The sequence below is a fragment of the Sphaerodactylus townsendi genome, linkage group LG15 (genome assembly GCF_021028975.2).
Source record: "Sphaerodactylus townsendi isolate TG3544 linkage group LG15, MPM_Stown_v2.3, whole genome shotgun sequence".
In the NCBI taxonomy this organism is placed as follows: Eukaryota; Metazoa; Chordata; class Lepidosauria; order Squamata; family Sphaerodactylidae; genus Sphaerodactylus; species Sphaerodactylus townsendi.
The window spans coordinates 38,115,150-38,140,503 of NC_059439.1; the positions used below are offsets into that span (position 1 = coordinate 38,115,150).

A 25,354-nucleotide genomic window follows, 5' to 3' on the forward strand; every position below is an offset into this window, starting at 1 on the left:
GGGGGGGGGGTGGGGGGGGGGGGGGGTGGGGGGGGGGGGGGGTGGGGGGGGGGGGGGGTGGGGGGGGGGGGGGGTGGGGGGGGGGGGGGGTGGGGGGGGGGGGGGGTGGGGGGGGGGGGGGGTGGGGGGGGGGGGGGGTGGGGGGGGGGGGGGGTGGGGGGGGGGGGGGGTGGGGGGGGGGGGGGGTGGGGGGGGGGGGGGGTGCCTCCTTCTCCTTCTCCTTCTCTCTCCTTCTCCTTTTCCTCCTCCTCCTCCTCCTCCTCCTCCTCCTCCTTCTTCTTCTTCTTCTTCTTCCTCTTCTTCTTCTTCTTCTTCTTCTTCTTCTTCTTCTTCTTCTTCTCCTTCTTCTTCTTCTTCTTCTTCTTCTTCTTCTTCTTCTTCTTCTTCTTCTTCCAGGGCAGGGAGAACTCTGCCCTGTGGTTTTGGCTTTGAGTTTCTGGGCTAAATTTCTCGTGGAAGCCTAGGCGAGATCCCGGGTATGCGCTGGAAACTAGACCTCGACACAGCCGAATTCCGGAGCGATTCCATCTGGGCGCACAGCTGCCCTGGGAAAGAGGACCTTGGGAGCGCAGATGGCGGGAACTAAGCGGTGCCGGACTGGATGGGTGGACATTGCCCAGACACCCATGGCCTCGTCTCTTCCGTCCCCCTTCCTCCTCCTCCTCCTCTCCCTCCCTCCCTGAAGAAATGTGAGCATGGGGGCTGGGATGTTTAATCGTCTACGAGAATGTGGGCTTGCTGTGACAAAAACTTCCATGGATGCGTGGCCAGGAAAGAGTGGTGCTAGGTCAGCAGGCCTGCAGTTGTGAATTTGGCGTGGCTTTTGTGGTTTGATGGGTGTATGACTGACTGTGTGGACCTGAACTCCCCGGCTGTGATTCATGGCTAGTGGACAGCAGGTGTGACCGAGACCTTCCGCTGATATTCCCTCCGTCCTAGCCCTGGGATTTACAGGTTGGCTGTCTCTGAATGTGGAGGTTTCATTTAGCCCCCGTGGCGATTCGCCACTGGTAGACCTATCCTCCATAAATAGACTTAACCTCCTCTTAAAGCCATCGATTCTTTTGGCCATCACATTTTCCACGTTTCAGTTACGTGTTTTGTAAAGGAGCACTTCCTTTTGTCCACCCAAAATCTGCTGCCCATCTGCTTCATTGGATGCCTGCGAGTTCTGGTATTTTGGGGGAAGGGGAAAACATTCTCTGCGCCCACTCTTTCTACCCCGTGCAAAACTTGATGATTTTTAAAAATCACGTTCCCCCCCTTAGTGGTCTCTTTTCTAAACTGAAAAGCCCCAGACTCTTTGGCCATTCCTCATAGGGAAGGCGTTCCAACCCCCAATCACCCTGAACGCCTTCTTCCGTACTTGATCCGAATCGGCATTGTCTGTTTTGAGCTAACAGCAACCAGGAGTCAGAGGCGTAGCAAGGGGGAAACCTGCCCCACCCCGCCCCGGAATGCCCTCGCCACACCCCCACAGGGGTGCGTTGCGCACTCCCCAGCCCCCTTGGAGCTGCGCCTCTGCCAGGAATCCTCACAGTAAAGCAAAGAAACGGAGACCCGTCATGTGCCTGTTTCTTTTTCCCAGTGGGCCGTGGGGCAGGTTCTGATTGCCGGAACAATAAGCAGTGTGGGGAGCCCGTCTTCCGCAGTACTGGCGCCCCCAGTTGGATCTAAACCGTCACCCCCACCAGCCCCTTATGACTAAATTGCACATTGAGGAAGCCAGTATGGACGGCCTCAAGTGGCCCCAAGCTCTCTGTGTGCGCTTAAACCCTGCACTGCAAGAGCCCGTCCCAATTCCATCCGAATGTCATCCTCAGTTGCAAGAAAGTGACGTGCATGCATTTTGGGGAAGTTTTTGTGTATCATGTGTATACATTTTTTAGGAACACGTGGTGCACAAATTTTGGGATTGTCTCTGGCCAAGGAGCTCTGCAGAGTCCAACGGGAGCTGTTCGCAAGGCATTGAAGCCGCAGTCTTTTGAGTCACAGTGAGGATAAGAAGGTTTTGTTTAAAATGTGTGTGTGTTGTGTGGGGGTGTGTGTGGCTGAATTCAACACCACACTTTTGCAGAAGGGTGAGCGTGTCTGTCGAAACAAAACCCACACCAGCCTTTTCGCAGGGAGCTACAGCCGCATAAGGCAACGCTTGTGTTTTGTTCATTATGTGTGATTAAAATAGTCAACGGGACTTTTGTTTTCATTTGTGGTCTTCTGTGCTCGGGCCGGCGCGGTGTAGCGCTTAAGAGTAGGTGGACTCTCATCTGGAGAACCAGGTTTGATTCCCCACTCCTCCACCTGAGCGGCGGACTCTTATCTGGTGAAGCAGATTTGTTTCCCCGCTCCTACTTTCCTGCTGGGTGAGCTGGGGCCAGTCACAGTTCTCTCAGGACTCTTCTCAGCCCCACCTATCTCACAAGGTGTCTGTTGTAGGGAGAGGAAGGGAAAGGAGTTTGTGAGCAGTCTTGAGCCTCCTCACAGAAGGGGTGTGTGTGTAAATCCAAATTCTTCTTCTCTTAATTCACCTGTACGTGTGCAACTGTCCTGGCCATAGTGTGGGAAGGACAGAAGTGTCCAGTGCAGAAGTCAGCAACCTGCAGCTCTCTAGATGTTCATGGACTACAAATCCCATCAGCCCCTGCCAGCTGACAGGGGCTGATGGGATTTGTAGTCCATGAACATCTAGAGAGCCGCAGGTTGCAGACCCCTGGTCCAATGCATAGCTTGTTTATGTTATGATAGCGTTGGAAGAAAGGTTAATCAACTCCTAGCTGATGTACGGCAACCCTGCAGAGATGGTCTGCCATTGCTTGCCTCTTCCTTGGTGGTCTCCCATCTAAGTACTAACCAGGGCTGACCCTGCTTCGCTTCTGAGTTTGGGCTAGCCAAGGCCATCCAGGCCAAGCCAATTTATGCCACGGAGATCCAAAAACAGCTCGTTTTCGGCACGTGGAGGCTGCCGCAGGTGTTCTTGGAAGCTGTGACGGGGAGCAGCTGCAGGTGAGAGGTTACCGTTTTGCACAAATACAAACACACACACACACACACACACACAACCGTGCAGGTGTAATCAAGCGACGAGCCCTGGCGTGTCCAAATAAGAAGTCAGAGGCGTTTTTCCAGATACAGCAACATATCCCTGTTTATTCTTACGGGATTTAAATCTGCACTTCACGCGAAGGGGAATGGCTAGCCCTACCTCCTTCTCGAGGGAAGACTGTTGAATCTACAACCCCACCCCCGCCAGGAATCTGGGAGGTGGGCCAGGAGCTATCCCAGAACCTACGTATCTAACGGCGATGTGTGGGCCCCACTTGCGGATATCTAAATCTGCAGCTCAGGGCCACTCTGACACGAGACAGGTTTTTCCCGCCAACCTGGGGTACCCCCCCAGATTTGCAGAAAAAACTAACATCGTTAAAAAATACATTGGGGGGGGGGTTTCAATCCCACCCCCCAAAATAAAGATTGTTCTCTGCATTTGCGCCGGCCTCTGGTGTGGTTGTTTCTGGGGTCCAGCACAGCCTGAAAGCCACTCTGGAACTGGCGAACAAACCCCGGGAGGCGTAGCAAGGAAACGGCGGCTTCGGAGAGCAGACTGTGTGACATTGCCTCCCCTGCTGAATTGCCTCCCCTCCCCTGAATTGCCTCCCTACCCTCTCCAAACTCCACCTCCATATCTCTAGAAATTTCCCAACGTGTAGTTGGCCACCCTACTCAGAGCAACCCCCGTCCTCCCCACACATAAGCCCTGACCCTAGACTCCACACTTCTGGCCCTTGGCCGGCCTGGGCTGGCATTCCAGCCCTCCGTATCTGTCTCCCTAGGGGTGAGGCTGGGAGAGGAAAATTAATTAGAGAGAGTAATAAAATTGCTCTCGATATTAAAACACCGCCAAGAGGATAGACGCCTGCAGGTTTCTCAGCCTGGCCGACGAGCTCCAGTGTGAAGCTGGCCACGTAACGGGGCTCCTTTTGGCATCTCCTTCCCCCTGACGCTCTGGCCCGGAGCTCTGCCTTACCGGCCCCCAGGCTAGAGGCAGAATCTGGGCTCCAGCATCCTTGCCTTCGGTCGGACGCTTCCTCTGGGACTCGAAAGCTGGTTGGGTAATAACAAACAGAGCTGCTCTGTTGGGGAGGGCAGGAAGCCTCCTAACTCCACTCCCCGCCACCAGTGGAAGAAGGGGTGGACGTGAAGGAACAAAGAACGGGACTGAACACGGAGGCTGGTGTTAGTTCCGGGAGGGACGTGGCGTCTACTCTCTTAGGGGAAGGGGCCAGAACCCCAGGGCTCCATCGCAGCAGCTCAGGGCCCAAGGAACGGCCCACCCATTCTGCAAAGGCCAGGCCAGCGATCCAGTCCCACAGACACCCCAGGACTCTCGGGGAGGTCTTTGCCACGCTTCTTCAGCAGATACTGCAAGTCCCCGATTTGGGGGCGTCAGGAACGCTGTTGCGGTTCAGGTCCGGCGGGACGGAGCCTTTGGCCCCCCAGACGTTCAGCTCGTCGAAGATACCCATCTCGACCATCTCTTCCTGCCACGGGATGGGGACGTTCCCCGTCGAGAACTCGTCGTAAAACGCCTTGTCCGAGTCGTCCAGTGCGACGCCCTTCACGGTGGAAAAGGCACCCACGTCGCTAATGTCCTTGGCATAGACCACCTTGGGGTCTGGCACGAAGGGCGGCTCCAGCAAACCTGAACACAAGACCCAGGAAGGGGCAGGGGAAGCCAGAGATGGAGAAGAGGGAGTTATGCACAGGAAGGAGAAGAGGAGGAGTTTGGATTTATATTCCCCCCCTTTCTCTCCTGTAAGGAAACTCAAAGGGGCTTACTATAATAACAAGCCTTTATTGGCATAAAATAAGCATACAAAATAAGCATACAAAATTTACCCATTATTGCTCACAGTTATAGACACTGGTACTAAAATATATACATGGTCCTTCTGTAACTATAGAACATTCCTTCATCGAATACTTACAGAAGTTATAAAAATTACTGCTGGCTATATGTGGTCATAATACATAGACATTGATTAGTATCCATCTAGACTTACGTCTATTATCTTTAGCAGAAATTTTGCTACATTCTCGCACACTGTGGGATCCATGTTGTTCAAAAGCATAGGTATCTTAAGAGCATCAGTTAGATTGTTATACAGAAATGGGATAAGTGCAGATTGCGACATTCTGGTTTTTGCAAACCGTACACAATGAAAAAGGGTATGATCGAGTGTCTCCACCTGACCCATATTGCATGGACATAGCCTCCTCTGTTTATCAATTTGTTGATATCTGCCATAAAGCAGCATAGAAGGCATTAGATTGAATCTGGCCAGTGTTACAATCTCCTTTTCCTCCTCCCCCTGCAACAAACACCCTGTGAGGCGGGTGGGGCTGAGAGAGCTCCCAAGAGCCGGGACTAGCCCAAGGCAGGTGTTGGAGTGCACGAGCAAATCTGGTTCCCCAGATAAGCCTCCACAGCTCAAATGGCAGAGCGGGGAACCAAACCCTGTTCTCCAGGCTAGAGTGCACCCGCTCGTAACCATGACACCACGCTGGCTCTTCCACCCACGCCGTGCCAAATCACGCTGCTCGCGGAACGAGAGGTTCTCACCTGCCTCAAGTCTGTTCCAGTTCATTTTTTTGAAAAAGACGTGGTTCTTAAGTTCGGAGCAGGTGTTGTTTTTGAAGCCCAGGCGCTGGGCGGGTTCTTTGGCCATCAGCCCCTCGCAGCAGGCTTTGCAGTCGGCACTGAACTTTTCAGTGTACGCCACAGGGTCGTTGAGGATACGGCGGGTCACTTCCTTGTTCTCTACCTGCAACGGATGGGGAGAGAGAAGGCCGGGCTTCAGAGACCACCCGTCCTGGCAGTCCTGTGACCCACACCTTGATAAGTTCCTTGTCCCAGTACCTGAACCAGAATTGAGGGACAGAGGGACTCCTCAGGACCCACAGCCAGAGGGTTCAGGACAGCAACGTTTCGATTCTACCTGGCTTCTCTACCCCCTACAGGGGCGTAGCCAGTGGTGGGATCCAAAAATTTTAGTAACAGGTTCCCATGGTGGTGGGATTCAAACTGTGGCGTAGCGCCAATGGGGCTGAGCGGGGCACAACGGGGGCGTGGCTGGGCATTCCGGGGGCGGGGCATTCCTGGGTGGGGCTGTGGCAAGGACGCAGCTGCTGCGCCAGTCCTTGGGCAGGAAACGAATGCACGCAGGCGCAGGCTGCCACGCATGCCGGTGCATTTCCTGCTAGACTGCTTCAAGTTCTGCGCACTACTGCTGAGAGGAGGGGCGTAACTAAGGCCAAAATCACGTGGCAAAATCACCCATTAGTTACCCCCTCTTGGCACACACAAATAATTAGTAGCCTACTCTCGGGAACCTGTGAGAACCTGCTGGATCCCACCTCTGGGCGTAGCTAGGGAAAATGGAGCCCAGGGCAGTTTTCCACCACTTCCTATGGCCCCTGTGCCCAACTTACCTTAGCCGGCAGTGGGCAAGGCGGGGCTGGGCAGGGGCGTGCATAATGGCATCAGCTGGCCCTGGCGAGGTGGGGACGGGCAGAGGTGCCCGGTAGTGGCCTTTGCTGCACCTGGCTGGGAGAGGCTGTGGGGCAGGGCGAGGGGGCAAGGAGGAGGGGTGTGGGGGCAAATTTCTGCCCCACATGTGACCCCAATGGCATCCGCCCTGGGCGCCTGTCCCCACCCCGTCCTGTGGTAGCTACGCCACTGAACCCTTACCCCTCCTTGTTCTCGGATACCTTTCCTTTGTTCCTTTTCTCTTCCCCTTCCTCTCCCCCTTCTTTACCGATTTCTCCCTGTTGCAGTTTAATGAGGCCATCCAGAATTTTAAAGTCAATAAGGATTTTAAGCAAAACTTATATGTCGTAATGGTATATTGTTTTAATCCGTTGTATTTTTGGTCAGGAACAGGCAGGATAGACGTTGAAAAGGAAAGAGAAAAGACGTGGCAGGCGCCACGGGAGATGTCAGCAGGTGCTGTGGTACGCGTGGGCGCCACGCTTGGGGGGCCCCTTGCCTCTGGGTCCTACCTTCTCCCCCCTGCTCCGGAAAGCTCCTTTTGCTGCGATCATTTCATACAGAGTTACTCCCAAAGTGAAGTAGTCCACGCTGTAATCATACTCCACCCCTTTCAGGAGCTCCGGGGCTGTAAATCCTGCAGGCGGGAGGGAGGAAGTAGAATTGAGTGCCAGCTGGGGAAGGTTTGCTCTAGCCCCCCACCACCACCTGAGCCCCCTCCCCTAATACTCACCTGGTGTGCCTGCAAACCCTTTGGTCTTGTCTTGGCCTTCTGGGATTTCTATAGCCAAGCCTAAATCCGAAAGACGAACATGCCCTGGAGGGGAAGGGAAATGTTCTAAGACCGCCAGAAAGCCTCGGGCATTAAATAGGAAAAGGGTTTTTAAAAATGCAGAGATTGGGTCAGTTGTTAAAATCCTAATCTCAAACGAACAAACCTGATTGGCCAAAAGAATCCTACACTGACTTTGACGGGCGATACTGTCGGAGCTTTGTTATTTTCAGTGTGTTTTCCCCGATTGCTTAGCAAACCCAGACTTTTGCCTCTCAGAGAAACCAAATCTTTCTGGGGCAGAGGTCTGCAATCTGCAGCTCTCCAGATGTTCATGGACTACAAATCCCATCAGCCCCTGCCAGCATGGCCAATTGTCGGGGGCTGATGTGATTTGTAGTCCATGAACATCTGGAGAGCCGCAGGTTGCAGACCCCTGTCTGGGGGGGTCTTCCTGACTTCCAGCATTTGGGTTTCTTTACCTGCATCATCCAGCAAGACGTTCTCCGGCTTGAGGTCCCGGTAGACGATGCGGTTCTGGTGAAGATGCTCCAGGCCACAGATAATCTGGGCCGAATAGAACATGGCCCGGGGCTCCTCAAAGCCGGGGTTGTCCTCATCTACATTGTACATGTGGTACCTGGAGAAGAAAATAGCATTCTGAAGAGGAAATATATTTCCACACACCTGCAGAATAAGAGCTTTCAAAATTGCTGTCCAATTTTTTCAAAATTTTTCAAAATTTTTCAAAATTCGATTTTTAAATATACTGCAGTGTCTCTCTCTCTCTCTCTGTGTTTGTTTTGCATACATTATATCACAAAATTTTAAAACAGGTTGAATCCCAGTGTTAACCCTTTTTGTGAAGGAGCAGCAATTGGGGACCCAAGATCCAAATCTGGCCGCCTGAAATGTATCAGTCGCTTCCCTTGTTTGGCAACTCAAATGCAGGCAAGATGTGCGCAGGGGGAGGATCGGAGCTCTCTACCAATCCCTTTGAAAGATAAGGGAGTCCTCCTGGCAGGAGCGTACCGCCCAAGGGGAGATACAGGGTCAAACGTCCCTGGGTGGAAACCATTTAGTCACGTGGGGGGCGTAAAAAACCCCACGCCCCTCCTCCTTCCCCCTGGGTCCATACACAGGCTTCAAAACAAGTGACTTGTAGACTTGGTGTAACCCGGGTGGCAGAGGGGTGTGTGGAAAACTCAGATTTTGCACCAGACTACATTTTCCTTAGATACACCTTTGCCTCCTGATCCACCATATCTTTATCCCCAGTTACTGGCTCAATTTGCACTCTGGAAAATGCTGCTTGCCACCCCAAGCCAAATCCAGCAGATCCAGATAGGGTGGCCAACCTCCAGGCAAGGCCTGGAGATCCCTTGTAATTGTATCTCGCTGCCAGTCAACAGAGACCAGTTCCCCGACTTGAGGTTACGAGAAAGTTGACTTTGGCACATGGATCTGAACTAGGCAGCTGAAACCAGCTATGCAAGAGGCCCAGGACCTCCGCGCCAGGGGCAACCCCCCCCCCCCCGTGGGGCCACGCAAGAGGGTCTGGGGACTCAAGGCATTCTCACCTGAGGTCTCCCCCGTTCATCAACGTCATGACGAGGCAGAGGTCGTTCTTGGTCTGGAAGGCGTACGCCAACGTGACGATGAAGCGGCTGTGGACCTTGGCCAGGATCCGCTGCTCTATAATTGCACCCTGGGAGACAAGAAGCGAGATGTCCGGAGTCACCCGGGCTCTGCTGGCCCACGTCTCGGGCTCTGAGCCCACCGGAATTGCCGCATTCCAAGCCCTGTGGAGGTCAGGCGTGCCTTTCCATTTAATTCTCTTTGGGATGGAAAGTACTATCAAGCCACACCCAAGTTACAGCATCCCTGCGGAGCGGTGCTTCCCAACCTTATCTCTCTCTCTCTCTCTCTCTCTCTCTCTCTCTCTCTCTCTATCTATCTATCTATCTATCTATCTATCTATCTATCTATCTATCTATCTATCTATCTATCTATCTATCTATCTATCTATCTATCTATCTATCTATCTATCTATCTATCTATCTATGTTCTATGTTCTACCTTCTACTTTCTATCATCCATCTATCCATCTATCCTTCTATCTTCTCTCTTCTCTCTCTCTCTCTCTTTCTTTCTTCTCTCTCTCTCTCTCTCTCTCTCTCTATCTATCTATGTTCTATGTTCTACCTTCTACCTTCTATCCTATCATCCATCTATCCATCTATCCATCTATCCTTCTATCATCTCTCTTCTATCATCTCTCTCTCTCTCTCTCTGTCTCTCTCTCTCTATCTATCTATCTATCTATCTAATCTATCTATCATATTTTTAGGCCGCCCTCCCCAGCAGGCTCAGGGCAGTGTACATCATAATTAAAACTTAAAATAAAATGTAAAACAGTAGTTCAAGCTGTAATTTTCACTTGTGAACCCCTTGGCAACCCATTTTCCTAAAATTGTACCCTTATATTAGCAAACTCCTTACATAATTTTTTTTCTTATGTACCCCCTAACGCTCTGGCACATACCCCTGGGGATACGCAAACCCCAGGCTGGGAACCATGGCCGTAGAGTTTTCAAGGTGAGAGACAGAGGTAGTTTGCCATTGCCCTGGACTTGTATTGTCGAAGGCTTTCACGGCCGGGATCACTAGAGTGTTGTGGGTTTTCTGGGTTGTATGGCCGGGTTCCAGTAATGCCAGGAGAAAATGCCACTGGAACACGGCCATACAACCCAGAAAACCCACAACACCCTGGACTTCCTTGGTGGTCTCCCATCCAAATGAACTGGGGTGGACTTTGCTTAGCTTCTGAGAACTAACCAGACCAGGTTAGCCCTAGGACATCCAGGCCAGGGTAGCCATTCCCCTTGTGAACCTCAGTGCCCTACTTCTCGACTCTTGAAGAGGCCTGCTTGCCACACACTCACAACCTTTTTGCCCATGTGTGCGTCCGGCTGTTATAGTTTTTAAAAGGAGAGAAGTGGAGGACTTTGCCCCCGCCCTGCTACATTTGTAATTCAGCATGGTGGGCACAGCAACAAAATGGCCGCTGCAGGAGGCGGAGCCAAACACGAAATCTATGATTCTCTTATCTGTATGTTAAAATCTGTATAAGGCGGCTTCCTGGGTATGTGGCCCTTAACTCCGGCTGTACTGAACAAGGCCAGAGCATAAATTTAGTAAGGATGGGGCCTGGATACCAACTGTGGGACTTGTATGGCAATGAAGGGCAGGTGACGTTGGCGTCCCTTTTGGGATGGAGCACCAGCAAAGTGTCTAGGGGAGCTACAGCCTCTGCAGGTGAGAGCGGTCCCCGAGGGCATCGCACCCACAGCCCATCACACACTAGCAGAGGCTGGCTGGCCTCCTATGTCAAGGGTGGCCCCACCTGATCCTGCGTCCCTCCTGGCTTGGGAGTCATTGACACTGATGCGCTTTGACACCGTCTTCGCGGGACCTGCTGCCTGAGCTGGTGAGCACCTAAATCGCAAGCTTCTTTTGGACGGGGGATTAGGAAGGCTAATTTTATCAGGCTGGAAATAATTCCAAGAGAGGCAGAAGGGGGGTTAGCTGGGGGGATGGGAGGGAGGGAGCAACTGTATAGCAGTGTGCATTGGTCCCATTGCAGCACCTGCCTGGGGAGGAGATGGCGTCTGGTTGTTCCCAATTTGGTACAAATCTACAAACGTCTGGTCCTTGGCTATAGCCACACAGTTGCAAGAAGAAGAAGGAGAAGAAGGAGAAGGAGAAGAAGGAGGAGGAGGAGAAGAAGAAGAAGAAGAAGAAGAAGAAGAAGAAGAAGAAAGAGAAGAGAAGAGAAGAGAAGAGAAGAGAAGAGAAGGAAAAGAAGGAAAAAAGAAAAAAGAGAAAGAAGAGAAGAAGAAAAAAGACAAAGAGAAAAGAAGAAAAAGAGAAAAGAAGGAAAAGAAGGAAAAAAGAGAAAGAGAAGAGAAGGAAAAGAAAGAAAAGAAGGAAAAAAGAGAAGAGAGAAGAGAAGAAAAAAGAAGAGAAAAGAGAAAGAGAAAGAAAAAAGAGAAAGAGAAAGAGAAGAAGAAGGATAAGGAGAAAAAGAAAAAGAAAACGAGAACGAGAACGAGAACGAGAAGGAAGAAGAAGAAGAAAAAGAAGAAAAGAGAAAGAGAAAGAGAAAGAGAAAGAGAAGGAAGAAGGAGAAGAAGGATAAGGAGAAGAGAAAGTAAAAAGAGAAAGAGAAGAGAAGAAGGAGAAGGAGAAGAAAGAGAAGAAAGAGAAAGAGGAGAGGAGAAGAAAAAAGAAGAAAAAGAAAAAAGAGAAAGAGAAGAGGAGAGGAGAGGAGAGGAGAGAAGTAAGGAGCAGAAGAAGAAAAGAGAAAGAGAAAGAAGAGAAGGAAGGAGAAGGAGAAGGAGAATGCACTTCTTCTTCCTCCCACCCAATTTGGATTTACTTCAAACGCCAATGAGCCGCCTCCCCCCTCCTCGCAAAAATGAGAGACGACAGGATCGGAACACAAGGGTATATGACCGACTGCCTCCTCACCTCGTAGCCCTGCCGCTTCTTGAGCCGTTTCTTGTTGAGCCGCTTGTTGGCGTACATCTTGCCCGTGGCCCGCATCTGGCAGGCGCACACCTCCCCGAAGCCCCCTTTCCCCAGCACCCGGAAGTCCAGGAACCACTCGTCCGTCACGCTCTCGGCCTCCAGCCACTTGAACTGGAGGAAGCGAAGGAAGCAGAGGCTCTCCTTGTACTTGCCGAAGGCCTTCTCCTCCAGGAACTTCAGCAGATGCTGCTCGGACTCCTTGAAGAGGTCGCCGTGCCCGTGCTTGGCGTCCTCCTTCACCCTCATGATGGCCTTCTCCTCCAGGAAGGAGCAGAAGTCCTTGGAGGCCGAGTCAAAGTACTTGTTGATGCTCTGCTGGGCCTTCTGGGGCCGCTCAGATGCCTCCGCCTGGCCGTAGTCCTCCATGTCCAGCCACAGGTTGCCCGCCGCCTTGAACTCGGTGGTCTCCTCGAGGAACTGCTGGAAGAGCTTCTTGCCGATGGGCTGCCTCACGCAGATGTAGTTGAAGCCCAGGTCCAAGGAATCCTTCAGGTGTTCACACTTGGAGATGTGAGCGAGCTTCAGTTTCGCCCGCATCCGCCGGTCCCGGCCGGAGCTCACGCAGCTACCGTCCAGTTCGAGGAAATACGTAGGGCCATTATTAGCCCTGCATGGTCTCGAGGCCACCGATGTCCATGTTGGCGGTGGGTCACCTGGGAGGCAGGGACAGAAAAGAGATGTTTGTGGCAGAGAGCCTTTGTACCCAGGGGGCAGCTCAGTTTCAACACCTGCTAGGGCTGCCAGTTTCCTGGTGGGGCCTGGAGTTCTCCAGCATTCGTTCGTTCATTCGTTCGTTCGTTCGTTCGCTCGCTCGCTCGTTCGTTCGTTGTTTGTTTGTTTTTCAAATTTATATACCGCCCTTCCGTGAAAGGCTCAGGGCAGTGTCCAACATCAATCATACATTAAAATCAGTTCAAACAATCCCTGCCCATAATTAAAAGAACCACATATAAATGGCAGATGGCTTCGACGCCCACCCCTCCCGCTTTCTTGTGCCCACGGGAGGCCAGATGTATACTGTATAGCGGGATAGCGATGTTACCACGGCTGGCCAAATGCCTGGCGGAACAGGTCCGTTTTGCAGACCCTGCGGACAGTGATGGGATGCAAAAATTTTAGTAACAGGTCCCCATGGTGGTGGGATTCAAACAGTGGCGTAGCGCCAATGGGGCTGGGCGGGGCACGATGGGGGCGTGGCCAGGCATTCCAGGGGCGGGGCATTCATAATTTCTCTGTTACTGTAAAAAACTCTTACTGTAAAAAAAAGTTCCTAATTTCCAGCTGGTATCTTTCTGTCCATAATTTAAACTCATTATAGCAAGTCCTGTCGTCTCCTGCCAACAGAAACAACTACTTCTCCTCTAATTGACTGCCTGTCAAATACTTAATACTTTCAAATACTTAATTTTGTTTCTAGAAATCAGAAGAAGGAGACTTTCCTTAAACAAGGAACTTTACCATATTTCTAAAACATGTTTTTAAAACAGCCCAACAGGGAGAATTATCCCGTTTTCTCCCTTAGCTAACCAGCCACATAGGAAACAACAGGACTTCATGATTTTTGGATCTAATGGAATTTCTAACGGAAAAGAAGACCCAATTAGTCACCCACTCTCGGCACACACAAGTAATTAGTAACCCACTCTCGGGAACTGGTGAGAACCTGCTGGATCCCACCTCTGCCTGCGGAAACTCTGTATGTCCCACAGGGCCCTGATCTCACCTGGGAGCCTGTTCCACCAAGTAGGGGCCAGGACTGTAAAGCCGGATCGCTTTGGGGCCGGGAATCACCACTCCGAAGAGCGGAGGGGCCTAGAGGGGCGATAGAGGGAGAGACGGTCCCTTAGATCACAACCTGATATCCAGCTTCCAGTCCAGTCACACTTTAGAGACCACAAGACTTTGGGGGTACAAACTTTTGAGACTCAGATCTCCCTTTATCAGACAGGGCGGAGCGCTGGCTCCCAAAAGTTGATACCTTGGAAATCTGGTTGGCCTCAGATCTAATTCTAGAGCAGAGCAACATGGCAGAGGTCAGTTTCCCGGAAGGTCAGTTTACCGGAAGAAAACTGCTTTTCTCTTCTTTGGAGGGTGGCCTCCCAGGGCGTGATTGATTGATTGATTGATTGATTGATTGATTGATTGATTGATTGATTGATTGATTGATTGATTGATTGATTGGATTTGTAGACCGCCCAAGGGGCTCTGGGCGGTGCACAACAACGTCAACATATATACAGTGTATAACAAAGGATCGCAATAGTGACCACATAAACAATAGTTACATTTACTAAAATCCATTAAAATCCATTAAAACAGCGGTCAATACAACAATAACAGGCGTCCCATAACCCAAATTTATTAAAAAGCCTCCCCAAAAGGAGGGAACGGCCGGACTCCTCCCTAGGAGGGTAACGTAGATGTAAACAGAAATAGAATGGTAAAAATACGTGAGTAAGGGGGGGCGCGCTGAAGTTATACCTGCTGAAGTCAGACAGAGGTGATTGGTTATTGCTTGCCTCTGCATAACAATAATACAACACAATAACCTTTATCGGGCAGACTAATGTAAACAACATTGAGAAGTTGTTTACAACCTGACTGGAAACCGTTCCATCAGGGGTGGCGACAGATTGACCACAGTAAAACAAGTTATCAACAGGAAATAAAAGTTAAACCTTCTATAAACTATTACAAATTTAAAAAATGGAGAAGAGCCTGAATTTACAACGTTAAATATATATGTATATATATATATGTGTGTGTGTTTTAAAAAAGGCCCGTGGTTATCTCTCTTTTGAAGAACGTGCAGGTACCTGCAAAAGAAACTTCGCAACTTCTTCAAGAATCTCAGCATCACTGCTGTTGAGGAAGAAAGCCAAGTTGGATGCTACGATGACCCCAGATTTGTCAGCGGATACACCGCAAAGCAACGGGGGCGTTTAACTTTTTCGTATTTTCGGCAATCAAATAAAATAGGGCTGATTGATTCCAGCTGATTCGGGCAGAGATCACAGACTCTGTCCTGGAGGGGAAACATCAAACTTTGCCCTAGTTAAGATCCATCTCTGTCTGGGCACAAAAAGATCGAGGTACTTGACGATATGCCTATGAGTAAGGGGGGGTGTTATGGAAAAATGGGGGACCTACTGAGGTCTGTCTCTTCCTCTAACGCTGCCCCTTTGTGGCTCCACACCCCCACACCCCCAGGAACTTCCCAAACCAAAGCTGGCAACCACAGGCCCCAGGTGCGAGGAGAGAACAGGACAAAATAATTTTCGAAGCAGGGCAGGGGAGAGAAAGCCTTTCTTGACTCAGTTAGGCCAATTGGGGTTCGGTGACCCCCAAATCGAGCTGCCAGCTCTGGTTGGCAGATTCCTGGAGATTTGGGAGGAATGCCCTCGCAGGTGATTTTCAGGCCCATTTGGAGTGCTCTCTGCTCATGCTCAGGAGCGTATCTCCTTTTCACCTCTGGTCTCTCCCTCCAGGCCGTTCTTGCCTCGCACAACACCAAGGCCAAGACTCGCACCCCAAATGATTTACAACATGTGTCAATTCTGGAGGGCCCAAATTACAACAGGTGTAAATTTGGAGCCCCCCTCCTCCCCCTGGCTGCACCCTGGCCCACGATTTTGGTTATAAAAATCTCAGAGAAGATTTTGCAGCTCTCCTACGTCTGCTGAAATGAGCCCTGATTCATAAAAGTTTTGCTGGAATAAAAATTAACGGTGAACGCGCCACTAAACTCCTCTTTCATTATGACACTAGCAGCCGCGCGATCGATCTGTGCTGTGCGTGGATTCCCTTAGGGCAGGGGTCTTCAAACGATGGCCCTCCAGGTGTTCAGGAACTACAGTTCCCATCAGCCCTGCCACTTGGCCATGCTGGCAGAGGCTGATGGGAATTGTAGTCCATGAACATCTGGAGGGCCATAGTTCGAAGACCTCTGCATTAGGGGAACATGGCGGGAGGACTGAGGCTCTTCTACGACATCTTAGGAAGGAGGATAAGGTGAACTGTGCCTTTTTCGGGTCTAAAAAGGGTCCCCCTTTCGGAGTCCTCTGAAATAGGTAGAAACAGGACTACCCCCTTGTAAGTTCATGCACAATAGAATAGTATTACAGGCATCAAACCTAGAAAGTGACTTTTTGGAAGCTCCATGCACCACTCGAGATAGCTGGGTTCATTTTCCACACTACTGGAAAACACAAACAAAGAATCTGTCCTGCCATCTTCAGGTAGGCCCTGACATTTCGATTTGAGCCCAGCATACCCGTATCAGTTCCAGACTCTCCAGAACGGATGCTCCCCTTCTCTTCCGCATTTCTTCCTGCAGTAACACAATGGCATGAATGGCGCAAGATTTCGTGGTGAATCGGCACTTGATTCAGACCGCTGCTAACCACAGAGCCTGTCACGCACATTTTTGACTCTGTGGCTCCAGAGCAGAGACCCCCCTCCTTCTGAACCTGTGGGCGCCTTTGGAATTCTCATGCCGCATGAAGCAGAACTACACCCACCCAGAGGGAGCCCAAATGCAGGAGAGAAAAGAAATGATTTGAAAATATACTGGGAAAGAGGAGCGGAGAGAAGAAAGCAGTGACGGACGCTCTAACGGAGACAACCTGACTTTGGGGTGCTGTGTGGTTTCCGGGCTGTCTGGCCGTGTTCTAGCAGCATCCTCTCCTGACGTTTCGCCTGCATCTGTGGCTGGCATCTTCAGAGGATCTGAAGATGTATATATCACAGTATATCTACTCCACTTGCTTTCCATTCCTACCATCAGATCCTCTGAAGATGCCAGCCACAGATGCAGGCGAAACGTCAGGAGAGAACGCTGCTAGAACACAGCCAGACAGCCCGGAAACCACACAGCACCCCAGTGATTCCGACCGTGAAAGCCTTCGATCACCTGACTTTGATTTGCAAGCCATTCAGCTCTCCGGTGGCCAACCAGAAGCCTTGCTGAGCAAGACCCCATGTGGCCATGCCCCCTTTCCAAAAACAATGTGTGGGCACCAGAAAAGGTGTTGGGCACTAGGGTGCCCATGGGCGCCCTTTTGGAGATGCCTGGTCTAGAGAGGTGGTTGCCAGCAGACTCCCGCCAAAGTGCCACAGGCGCCAGGATTTTTCGGTGGTGCCCACCGTTCTGTACGGCCGGAAGCCCCCGTCTTTCTGCATAGCTCGGGGTCCCATGCCCTCTGTGCAGCAGCAGCCTTGCCACATTTGGGTTGGCACAGGTGCCTCCAAATGCAGCCAGCCTGACGCCGGGTAGCTACACGCTGGACAGCAAAGATTGCCACCCAGGGGGGCGGCTCAGTTTTAATAGTCTTTGTGCTGAGGAAGCTCTAGACTCCTCGAAATAGTCGCCCACTTCTTAAAATAGACTCTTTCCCTGCAGTGCTTTCCCTGCGGAGGCTGGACGCAGTGTCAGCTCACGGTGCGTGTGTGCGGTGGGGGGGGGGGGTGTGGCGGCGAGAGCCGCACATGCCAAACTGGGTGCCACGTGGGGCATTTGGGGATAGGGGGCGCCAGCGACCCAAGTCTCGTGGTTGGGCAAGGGACTTGTCCAATCCCATTAGGGTCTCGCCAGCAAAACCTCGATAATCCACGTGGTAAGCGGATTCCGTGGCCTAAGTGGAGATCCACAGGACACTCCAGGAGTCCCGGTAATGGGACTGCCTCCTTTTGCATGCGGCCTCTGGCGATGACTCACTGCCCGCAGCTGCTGGGGGCCCGGGCAGGAAGGCCGCACACCAAGGCAGGCGGTCCAGATTGCTTCTCACCCCAAGGGTCTGCCAAGGGTTCTGGAGAGTCCTCGCCAGGGCATCGTTCTGATGAACCAATGTAGGTGTAATAAGATTCCAGTCCTGAACTTGCCTGTCAGAACGATGTGTTAAAACAGCAGGACAAGAAGAAGAAGAAGAGGAAGAGGAAGAGGAAGAGGAAGAAGAAGAAGAAGAAGAAGAAGAAGAAGAAGAAGGGGAAGAAGAAGAAGAAGAAGAAGAAGAAGAAGAAGGGGAAGGGGAAGGGGAAGGGGAAGAAGAAGACGAAGAAGGGGAAGAAGGGGAAGAAGAAAAGGAAGAAGAGGAAGAAGAAGAAGAAGAGGAGGAGGAGGAGGAGGAGGAGGAGGAGTTTGGATTTATACGCCACCTTTCTCTCCTGTAAGGAGACTCAAGGTGGCTGACAAACTCCTTTCCCTTCTTCTCCCCACAACGGACACCTTGTGAGGTAGGTGGGGCTGAGAGAGTTCTGAGAAGACTGTGACTAGTCCAAGGTCACCCAGCAGGAATGTAGGAGTGCAGAAACACATCTGGTTCACCAGACAAGCCCCTGCCACTCAGGTGGAGGAGTGGGGAATCAAACCTGGTTCTCCGGATTAGAATAGACTAGAACCCAGGTGGCCTCTCCAAGAGGGCAGCCTATACCTGCTGGCCCACCACACCAGGCAAAGTTGCATTTGGGGTAACAGCTGGCTCTGTTAGTCAATTTTGATGATGGTCGTAGATCCGGTAGGGGAATACATGATTGGTGAACTACTGGATTCAGTCTGGGGCGTTTCTGGAAATAGGGGAGGGGCTTCCAGGCTGCCTACGTCCCCGTTAATTTATGTTTTAACTGGATTATTTTGTAATTTTAACTGTTTTTTTTAAATTGCTCAGACGGTTTAACTTTTTTTAAATGTCCGCTGCCTTGTGGGCCCTAATGGGTCAGAGTGACATAAAAATGATTGACATAAAATAAATAAATAAACCTTTCCTTCTTTGCTTTGCACCCATTCTGATGACATTACTGGAGACAGTCATGGCCACAATTATCGGCCTGGCTGCCATGATATGGCAGTGTTTTGTTAGGCCTGTTTGCAGGTTGGCATCTGCAGAACCCCCCCCCCCCTCCCAAAAAAGATGAGCGAAGGGTTTTCTGCAAATACCAAACTGCAAACAGGCAAAAACCGTCATTTTCTGTAGATGTTCTTTCTCTATTGCAGCCCCCACCCCACGGAACGAGGTCAGAAAGGTGCCCGCCACCCTGGCTTTCCGCAATTTATGCAAAAATGAACTATTCAAGCCTATTCAAGGAGCAGCAGTGGCGTAGGAGGTTAAGAGCTCGTGTATCTAATCTGGAGGAACCGGGTTTGACTCCCAGCTCTGCCGCCTGAGCTGTGGAGGCTTATCTGGGGAATTCAGATTAGCCTGTGCACTCCCACACACGCCAGCTGGGTGACCTTGGGCTAGTCACAGCTTCTCGGAGCTCTCTCAGCCCCACCTACCTCACAGGGTGTTTGTTGTGAGGGGGGAAGGGCAAGGAGATTGTCAGCCCCTTTGAGTCTCCTGCGGGAGAGAAAGGGGGGATATAAATCCAAACTCCTCCTCCTCCTCCTCCTTCTTCTTCTTTTTGAACAGATAGCAGGGTTGCATTCTACCAAATGGTTTTTACAGACTTACTTGGATAAATGATTAGGGATTGACATCGACACTGCTGTGTACAGCTTTACTGTAAGTAGGATCCTACGTAATTTTTGCACAACGTGTCACATTAAGACCTCTGTTATGTTTCAATTCTCTCTTCTAGGTTTCCGTTTGGTTCCCTACTTCTAAAACCCAAACGCGTTGTTGATTGAATGTCCCCTTTTGTTGACTGTAAAGACTCATTGTACAGAATCTGCTTAGTCAGGGGTCTGCAACTTGCGGTTCTCCGGATGTTCATGGACTACATTCCCATGGCCAATTGGCCATGGTGGCAGGGGCTGATGGGAATTGTAGTCCATGAACATCTGGAGAGCTGCAGATTGCAGACCCCTGGCCTAGAGTCTTTGTGGGAAAGGCCAACTACAAGTACAGTATATAAAAGAACATAAATAATAAAATGCCATAATCCCATGCTCTTTCCTAGTGGGAAAAAGGATCTCCGGCTCCTTCCGCACATGCAGAATAATGCACTTTCAAACTGCTTTCAGTGCTCTTTGAAGCTGTGCGGAATGGCAAAATCCACTTGCAAACAGTTGTGAAAGTGGTTTGAAAACGCATTATTTTGCGTGTGCGGAAGGGGCCTCTAACACAGGATGCAGGGGGTTCTGTGTTTTCCCATTATGAGGGCTGCTGCTCCCAGAATGCTGTATAGTTATATGTATAAAATAATGATCAAAGCAGCCCATGCAACAATAGCCTTGGGCTGGAAGGAAAAGAAAAAATGGACATTTCAGAGATGGTTAGAATATATCTGGGAACAAGTGACACTGGATATTTTCGATATACTAACCAAAAATAAGACGTGGCAAGATAAACAGAAGATATGGATAATATACATGGACTGGATGAAAGAAGCTCGAGTCGATGAAGAAATATGGGAGAAGAGGCTACAGAGAATGAACTTACTGCTGTTTGTGTGACAAAACTATGAAGAAGAAGTAATGGGGGAGGGAGAAAAGGGGGGGGAAGTATCGTTTGAAAATGTACGAAGAAGGAAATTACTATGAACTGTAAAATTCAAATGATACAATAATTTTTTTTTAAGGCTCATGTCTATTCAAGTGATCGCAGTTCGATCAGGTTTTGACAGAAGCCGCTGACAGAGCCCACGGATATTTTATTCACTGATTTCTTTTATACCTGGCCTTTCTCCTATGGTTGCCATCCCCCAGGTGAGGGCTGGAGATCTCCAACTATGATAACTGATCTCCAGGCCACAGAGAGAAGTTCACCTGTGGAATATTTATTATTCATTTATTATTTATTTATTACATTACATTATACCAGTGGTGGCGAACCTATGGCACGGGTGCCAGAGGTGGCACTCAGAGCCCTCTCTGTGGGCACGTGCAAACAGAGTTGCCCCCAATCCCCCAAACACATCTAGGCTGGCCTGAGCCGCTGGGCTCGATTATTAGCATTATACCCAAGACCTAGTTTTGGGGGAGAAGTAGGTAACCCTGATAAGCGCTGTTAAACCCCACTGATTTTCATGTGAAGAACTAAAGCATGATCCTTTACCTGGGAGCAAGCTCGGTTGCTGGCAATGGGGCTTGCTTCTGAGTAAACCCTCCTAGGGTCGTGATTCACCCGTTGGAAGAGTTGTACGGTTGCTTCAAAGCAGAGTCACCGACTACCACCAAGCTTACTCCCGAGTAACGCACACCTCGGAGCTAGCTGTTTTTTTCTAAACTAAAACCTCAGTGGCCCCTTCTACACACGCAAAATAATGCATTTTCAAGCCACTTTCACAACTGTTTGCAAGTGGATGTTGCCATTCCGCACAGCTTCAAAGAGCACTGAAAGCAGTTTGAAAGTGCATTATTCTGCATGTGTGGAATGAGCCAGTATTCAGGTTATATTGCCGTGTTGGCACTTTGCGATAAACAAGTGTGTTTTTGGGTTGCAATTTGGGCACTCGGTCTCGAAAAGGTTCGCCATCACTGCATTATACCCTGCCTTTTTCTGGAAAACTCAAGGCGGCTGCTTTGGCAGACTGGCCATTTATGCATGGGCTACTGACTCCGCGGCTGTTGCTTCGCAGTGGGGCTTTGCCACGGTTTTTTCTTTGAGCAGGGTTTCTCCTCCTGCAAAGTTCCCCTAGCCAAGCTGAGCGGCCATTTTCCTCGCCCGCCGCTTCCGTATGGTTCCCTCCTGCATTTGGGGAGGGTGCCAGCCACCTCTCTTTCCTTCCCTTTTTTTTGCCGTCCTTGGCCTAGCGTTACTTTGCCAGACTACGTCAGCGTCACAGGGTTTCACAGGGTCCTTTGCTCCAGCAATAGACTTTCAGCGTTTAAAAAAAGCCCTTCTGATCCTTGAGAAACGGTGGCCCGAAGAGTGAGAGTTAAAATCGCTGTGGCATAGGCGGGGAGATAGGGAGGGGCGAAGAAAACCACAGAGAGAAGCTTAGCAGCGTTGGGGCTGTCGCCAGCTTTCCCTATGAAGGAGAGGAAAAGTCACAGTTTCAGAGCCTTTGGAAACTGCAGGGATTCTCCGATCTGAAGGTGGGGTGAATATTGAAAAGGGGAAAATGTGAGGGTGACTGAAATTCGAACCTGAAGGGAATGTGTGCTAAACACAAAGGAGATAAATGTCCATACGTTCTATGGCATTGTAGCCTACTGATAAGAGTGATTTCTCCTTGCTGAGAAATCACCTACTGAAGTCCCCCCCCCCTTCCCAAACTCTCCTTGTATGTCCCAACCTGGAAATACTTTCTCCCTCATGGGGACCCCAAGAGGCTAACATCCTTCTCCTATCCTCCATTTTATCCTCACAACATTCCTGCGAGGTAGGTTAGGCTGTGTGACCGGGCCAGCTTCCTTGGCAAAACGGGGATTCAAACCTGACTCTTCCCGATCCGCGTTCAGCCCAGCTCCCTGTTGGGTCTGTCATCCTCACCAGTTTTCGTCCCTTGCCCCTGCCCCACGCTAAAGTTGCCAGCCCTGCGATGGGAAATTCTGGGAGATTTAGGGGCAATGCCTGGTGGGGGGGGGGGGGTCAGGTTTGGAGAGGGGATTGCTGAGCTGAAACATGATGCTACGGAGTCTGCCCAGAGGTGGGATCCAACCAGTTCTCGCCACTTCTCTAGAAGTGGTGACTAATTTTTTCTGAGTGCCGAGAAGGGGTTACTAAAGCAACCTCCCTGCCCATTAGGGACGGGAGGTGCGTGTGTGCGGCGGCGCCACTGTTTGAATCCCACCACTGTCAGAACCTGTTATTGAAATTTTTGGATCCCACCACTGAGTCTGCCCTCCAAAAGCTGTCCAGGAGATCTGATCTCTGTGGACTGGAAATCACGTGAGGCTGAGAAATCACTGCTGAGAAATCACTGGGGACCTGGGGGTACAATCTGGGGAGGCCAGGGTTTGTGTGTGTGTGGGGGGGCAACCTTGGCAGCAGATAACACTCCGGGTTTGTCATCCTCTTTTCAAAGCAGCCCCCATTTCCCCCAAGGGACTTGATCTCTGTAAGATGGAGATCAGTGGTAGTTCTGGGAGTATCGGCAACCCCGTCTCCCTCTCAGACCCCTTCCTTGTGCTCCCAGCAAGAACCCAGGTCCGTTCTTCTCCTGCTGGCCTTCTAGCTCCCTGCTGCAGACAGATCTGAGATGCCTCCTTCTTTCCTCCAGCGACCATCAAGGGAGGCAGGCAGGCAGGCATCTTCCCACGGCTTGCGCCATCTTTTTTCCCTTCCGCAGCCGGGCTCCCAACCTGTGCCCTCCACACCTCACACACGTAAAAAAGTTGCCTTCTACCAAATCAAGGCCTCAGTCCATCAAGGTCAGCATTCTCTACTCATCACAACAAAAGCATTATGAAATACAAGGTATATTTGTAGGTTAATTATTAAAAATATGGAATGAAAAATAAGGTAGTATATATAGATATTTAAGTTTACTAAAGCTAAAGAATAAATTAGCAAAGAATAGTGAAGTAACTGATTTGATTTAGATGTATTGAATTATGTGTTATTGTTATGGGTAGTTGGGGTAGGATAGATTATGTTTGGGTAACTGTAAATGTGGGTCATTTGTTACATGTTAATATTTGTTGATGACTTATGCGTTTCAATGGTTTCGTGTATGATTTATGTTCAATGTGTTTTTTAAAGAAGGAAATTAATAAAAATATTATGAAAAAAAAGAAGATCAGTATTCTCTACTCAGACTGGCAGCCGCTCTCCGGGGTCTGGGACAGAGAAAGGACTTTCCCGTCATCTTCTGCCTGGTCCTTTTCAACGGGAGGCTGCCGGGTATCGAACCTGGGACTTCCTGCATGGCAAGCAGAGGCTGTTCTACTGGGCCACAACTCCTCCCCACACAGACCCCGGGTCCATCAAGAACCGTCTCGGCCGTGACTCCCCTGGGTCTCAGGCAGAGAAGGGTCTCCCACGTCACCTGATCTTTTTAACCAGAGATGCTACCGTGTTTCCCCGAATATAAGACAGTGTCTTATCTTAATTTTTGCTCCCAAAGATGCGCTATGTCTTGTTTTCAGGGGATGTCTTATATTTCTGTGTTCTGTTCGTCGGGTATGCTGCCAAACAAAAACTTTGCTACGTCTTACTTTCGGGGGATGCCTTATATTTCAAACCTCAGCAAAACCTCTACTACGTCTTATTTTCCGGGGATGTCTTATAGTCGGGGAAATGGGGTAGGAATTAAACCTGTGGCCTTCGGCACCCCAAGCAGAGGCTCAGTCATGCAAGTGCAGTAGCCCCTGTACTGCAAAGCTAAACCCATAGACCTGGAGCCCAGAAGCTGCTATTTTTAAGACATATGTTTGTATTTAGAAATCCTGCAAAAGCGGGGCCTTAGGTTTTTGCTTCCCGCCTGACACAGATGCTCCCCTGAGCTTTCCAGCGCTTCAAGAGGCATTTTCATTTTTTTAAAAAACAATGCAGATATATATATTCAAAACACATTTTTAATCGCCCCCGAAGCCAAGTCCTGGCCTTTTCGGCTCCTCTCCTGCTTAGCGATCAGGCCTGGACCGTCCTCCGGAATCAGACTGTCCCCCCCCCCCCCCCCCCCCCCCCCGCAACCTGGGCTCCTCTGGAGTGCCCAGCAAGACTCCCCCGGGGCTGTCTTGAAGTGGCACAAAGAGGCAGGTGCGGATCTCCGAAATGCCACCGCAGCCTGCTGTGGCTTCTCCCCAGGTTGCAGCTCTGCGCTCAGCGCCCAGCCTGGCCTTCTGCCGTCCTCCAGGCAGGGCCAACAGCCCCCCCCCGAATACTCCTCACCCCCCCCCAACATCTCTGCAAGCCCTGCTTCATCTCACCTCCACCTCCCCAATAACCTGCTGATGGGAAAGACCTGTCTCTGCCTGAGACTTTGTGAAGCAGCTGCCAGCCTGAGTAGGAAATACTGACCTCGTCAGGGTCTGTATGAGGCAACTTCGTGCCTTCAGACTGCACGGCGACCCCAAAGGGCACTTGCTGGCCATTCCAGGCTCTGGTCTGGTTGTCCCGACCGTGTTTGGGTGGTTCCAAATCCCCCCTTTCTCCTCTGTGCCTTTCTCCCCAGATCCCTGCTTCCCGACACCCCACTTTCTGACCTCCTGCTCCCCAAGGTCTTGTCCCCCCAACCCTTCCAATCACCACGACCCCCGCCCTCACCCCCAGGTCACCCATCACTCACTGTGCAGGCTCTGCCACCAGAAGAGGGGTCAGCGGGGGGCCCTGCGCTCCCCCCGGGGCATCACTGCCGGACAGGCAGCCGGCCGCGAGTGTCCAGCGGCATCTCCCGAGCAGCCTGCCAGGAGAATTAGCAGGAGGGGTTTGCAATCCTTCCAGCCTCAGATTAGCTCCCCCAGCCCTGTGGCCACGCTGGAGGGGGAGAGGGGGGGGCCCAGGACACTCCCGCCACCTGTCAGAGGCAATTAAGGAAATCCCCGCGGCTTTGTCAAAGAATCAAAGGGCACCTGCCCTGCAGTGGCCGACTCCCAAATATCCCTCCAACCCCAGGAGTCC

At 50.9% G+C, this 25,354-nt stretch overlaps 1 protein-coding gene across 1 annotated transcript; it reads right to left on the reverse strand.

Moving 5' to 3' along the window:
* Positions 1 to 3,123: 3,123 nt before the first annotated feature.
* GRK1 (G protein-coupled receptor kinase 1) lies at positions 3,124 to 25,144 on the reverse strand. Its single transcript, XM_048518183.1, has 8 exons — positions 25,023 to 25,144; positions 11,853 to 12,565; positions 8,900 to 9,027; positions 7,802 to 7,959; positions 7,281 to 7,364; positions 7,060 to 7,184; positions 5,621 to 5,822; positions 3,124 to 4,699 (listed from the first exon to the last, which is right to left on the reverse strand). The coding sequence occupies exons 2-8, from the start codon at positions 12,447 to 12,449 to the stop codon at positions 4,410 to 4,412; spliced, it is 1,584 nt and encodes a 527-aa protein (XP_048374140.1). The 5' UTR covers positions 12,450 to 12,565; positions 25,023 to 25,144; the 3' UTR covers positions 3,124 to 4,409.
* Positions 25,145 to 25,354: the final 210 nt, after the last annotated feature.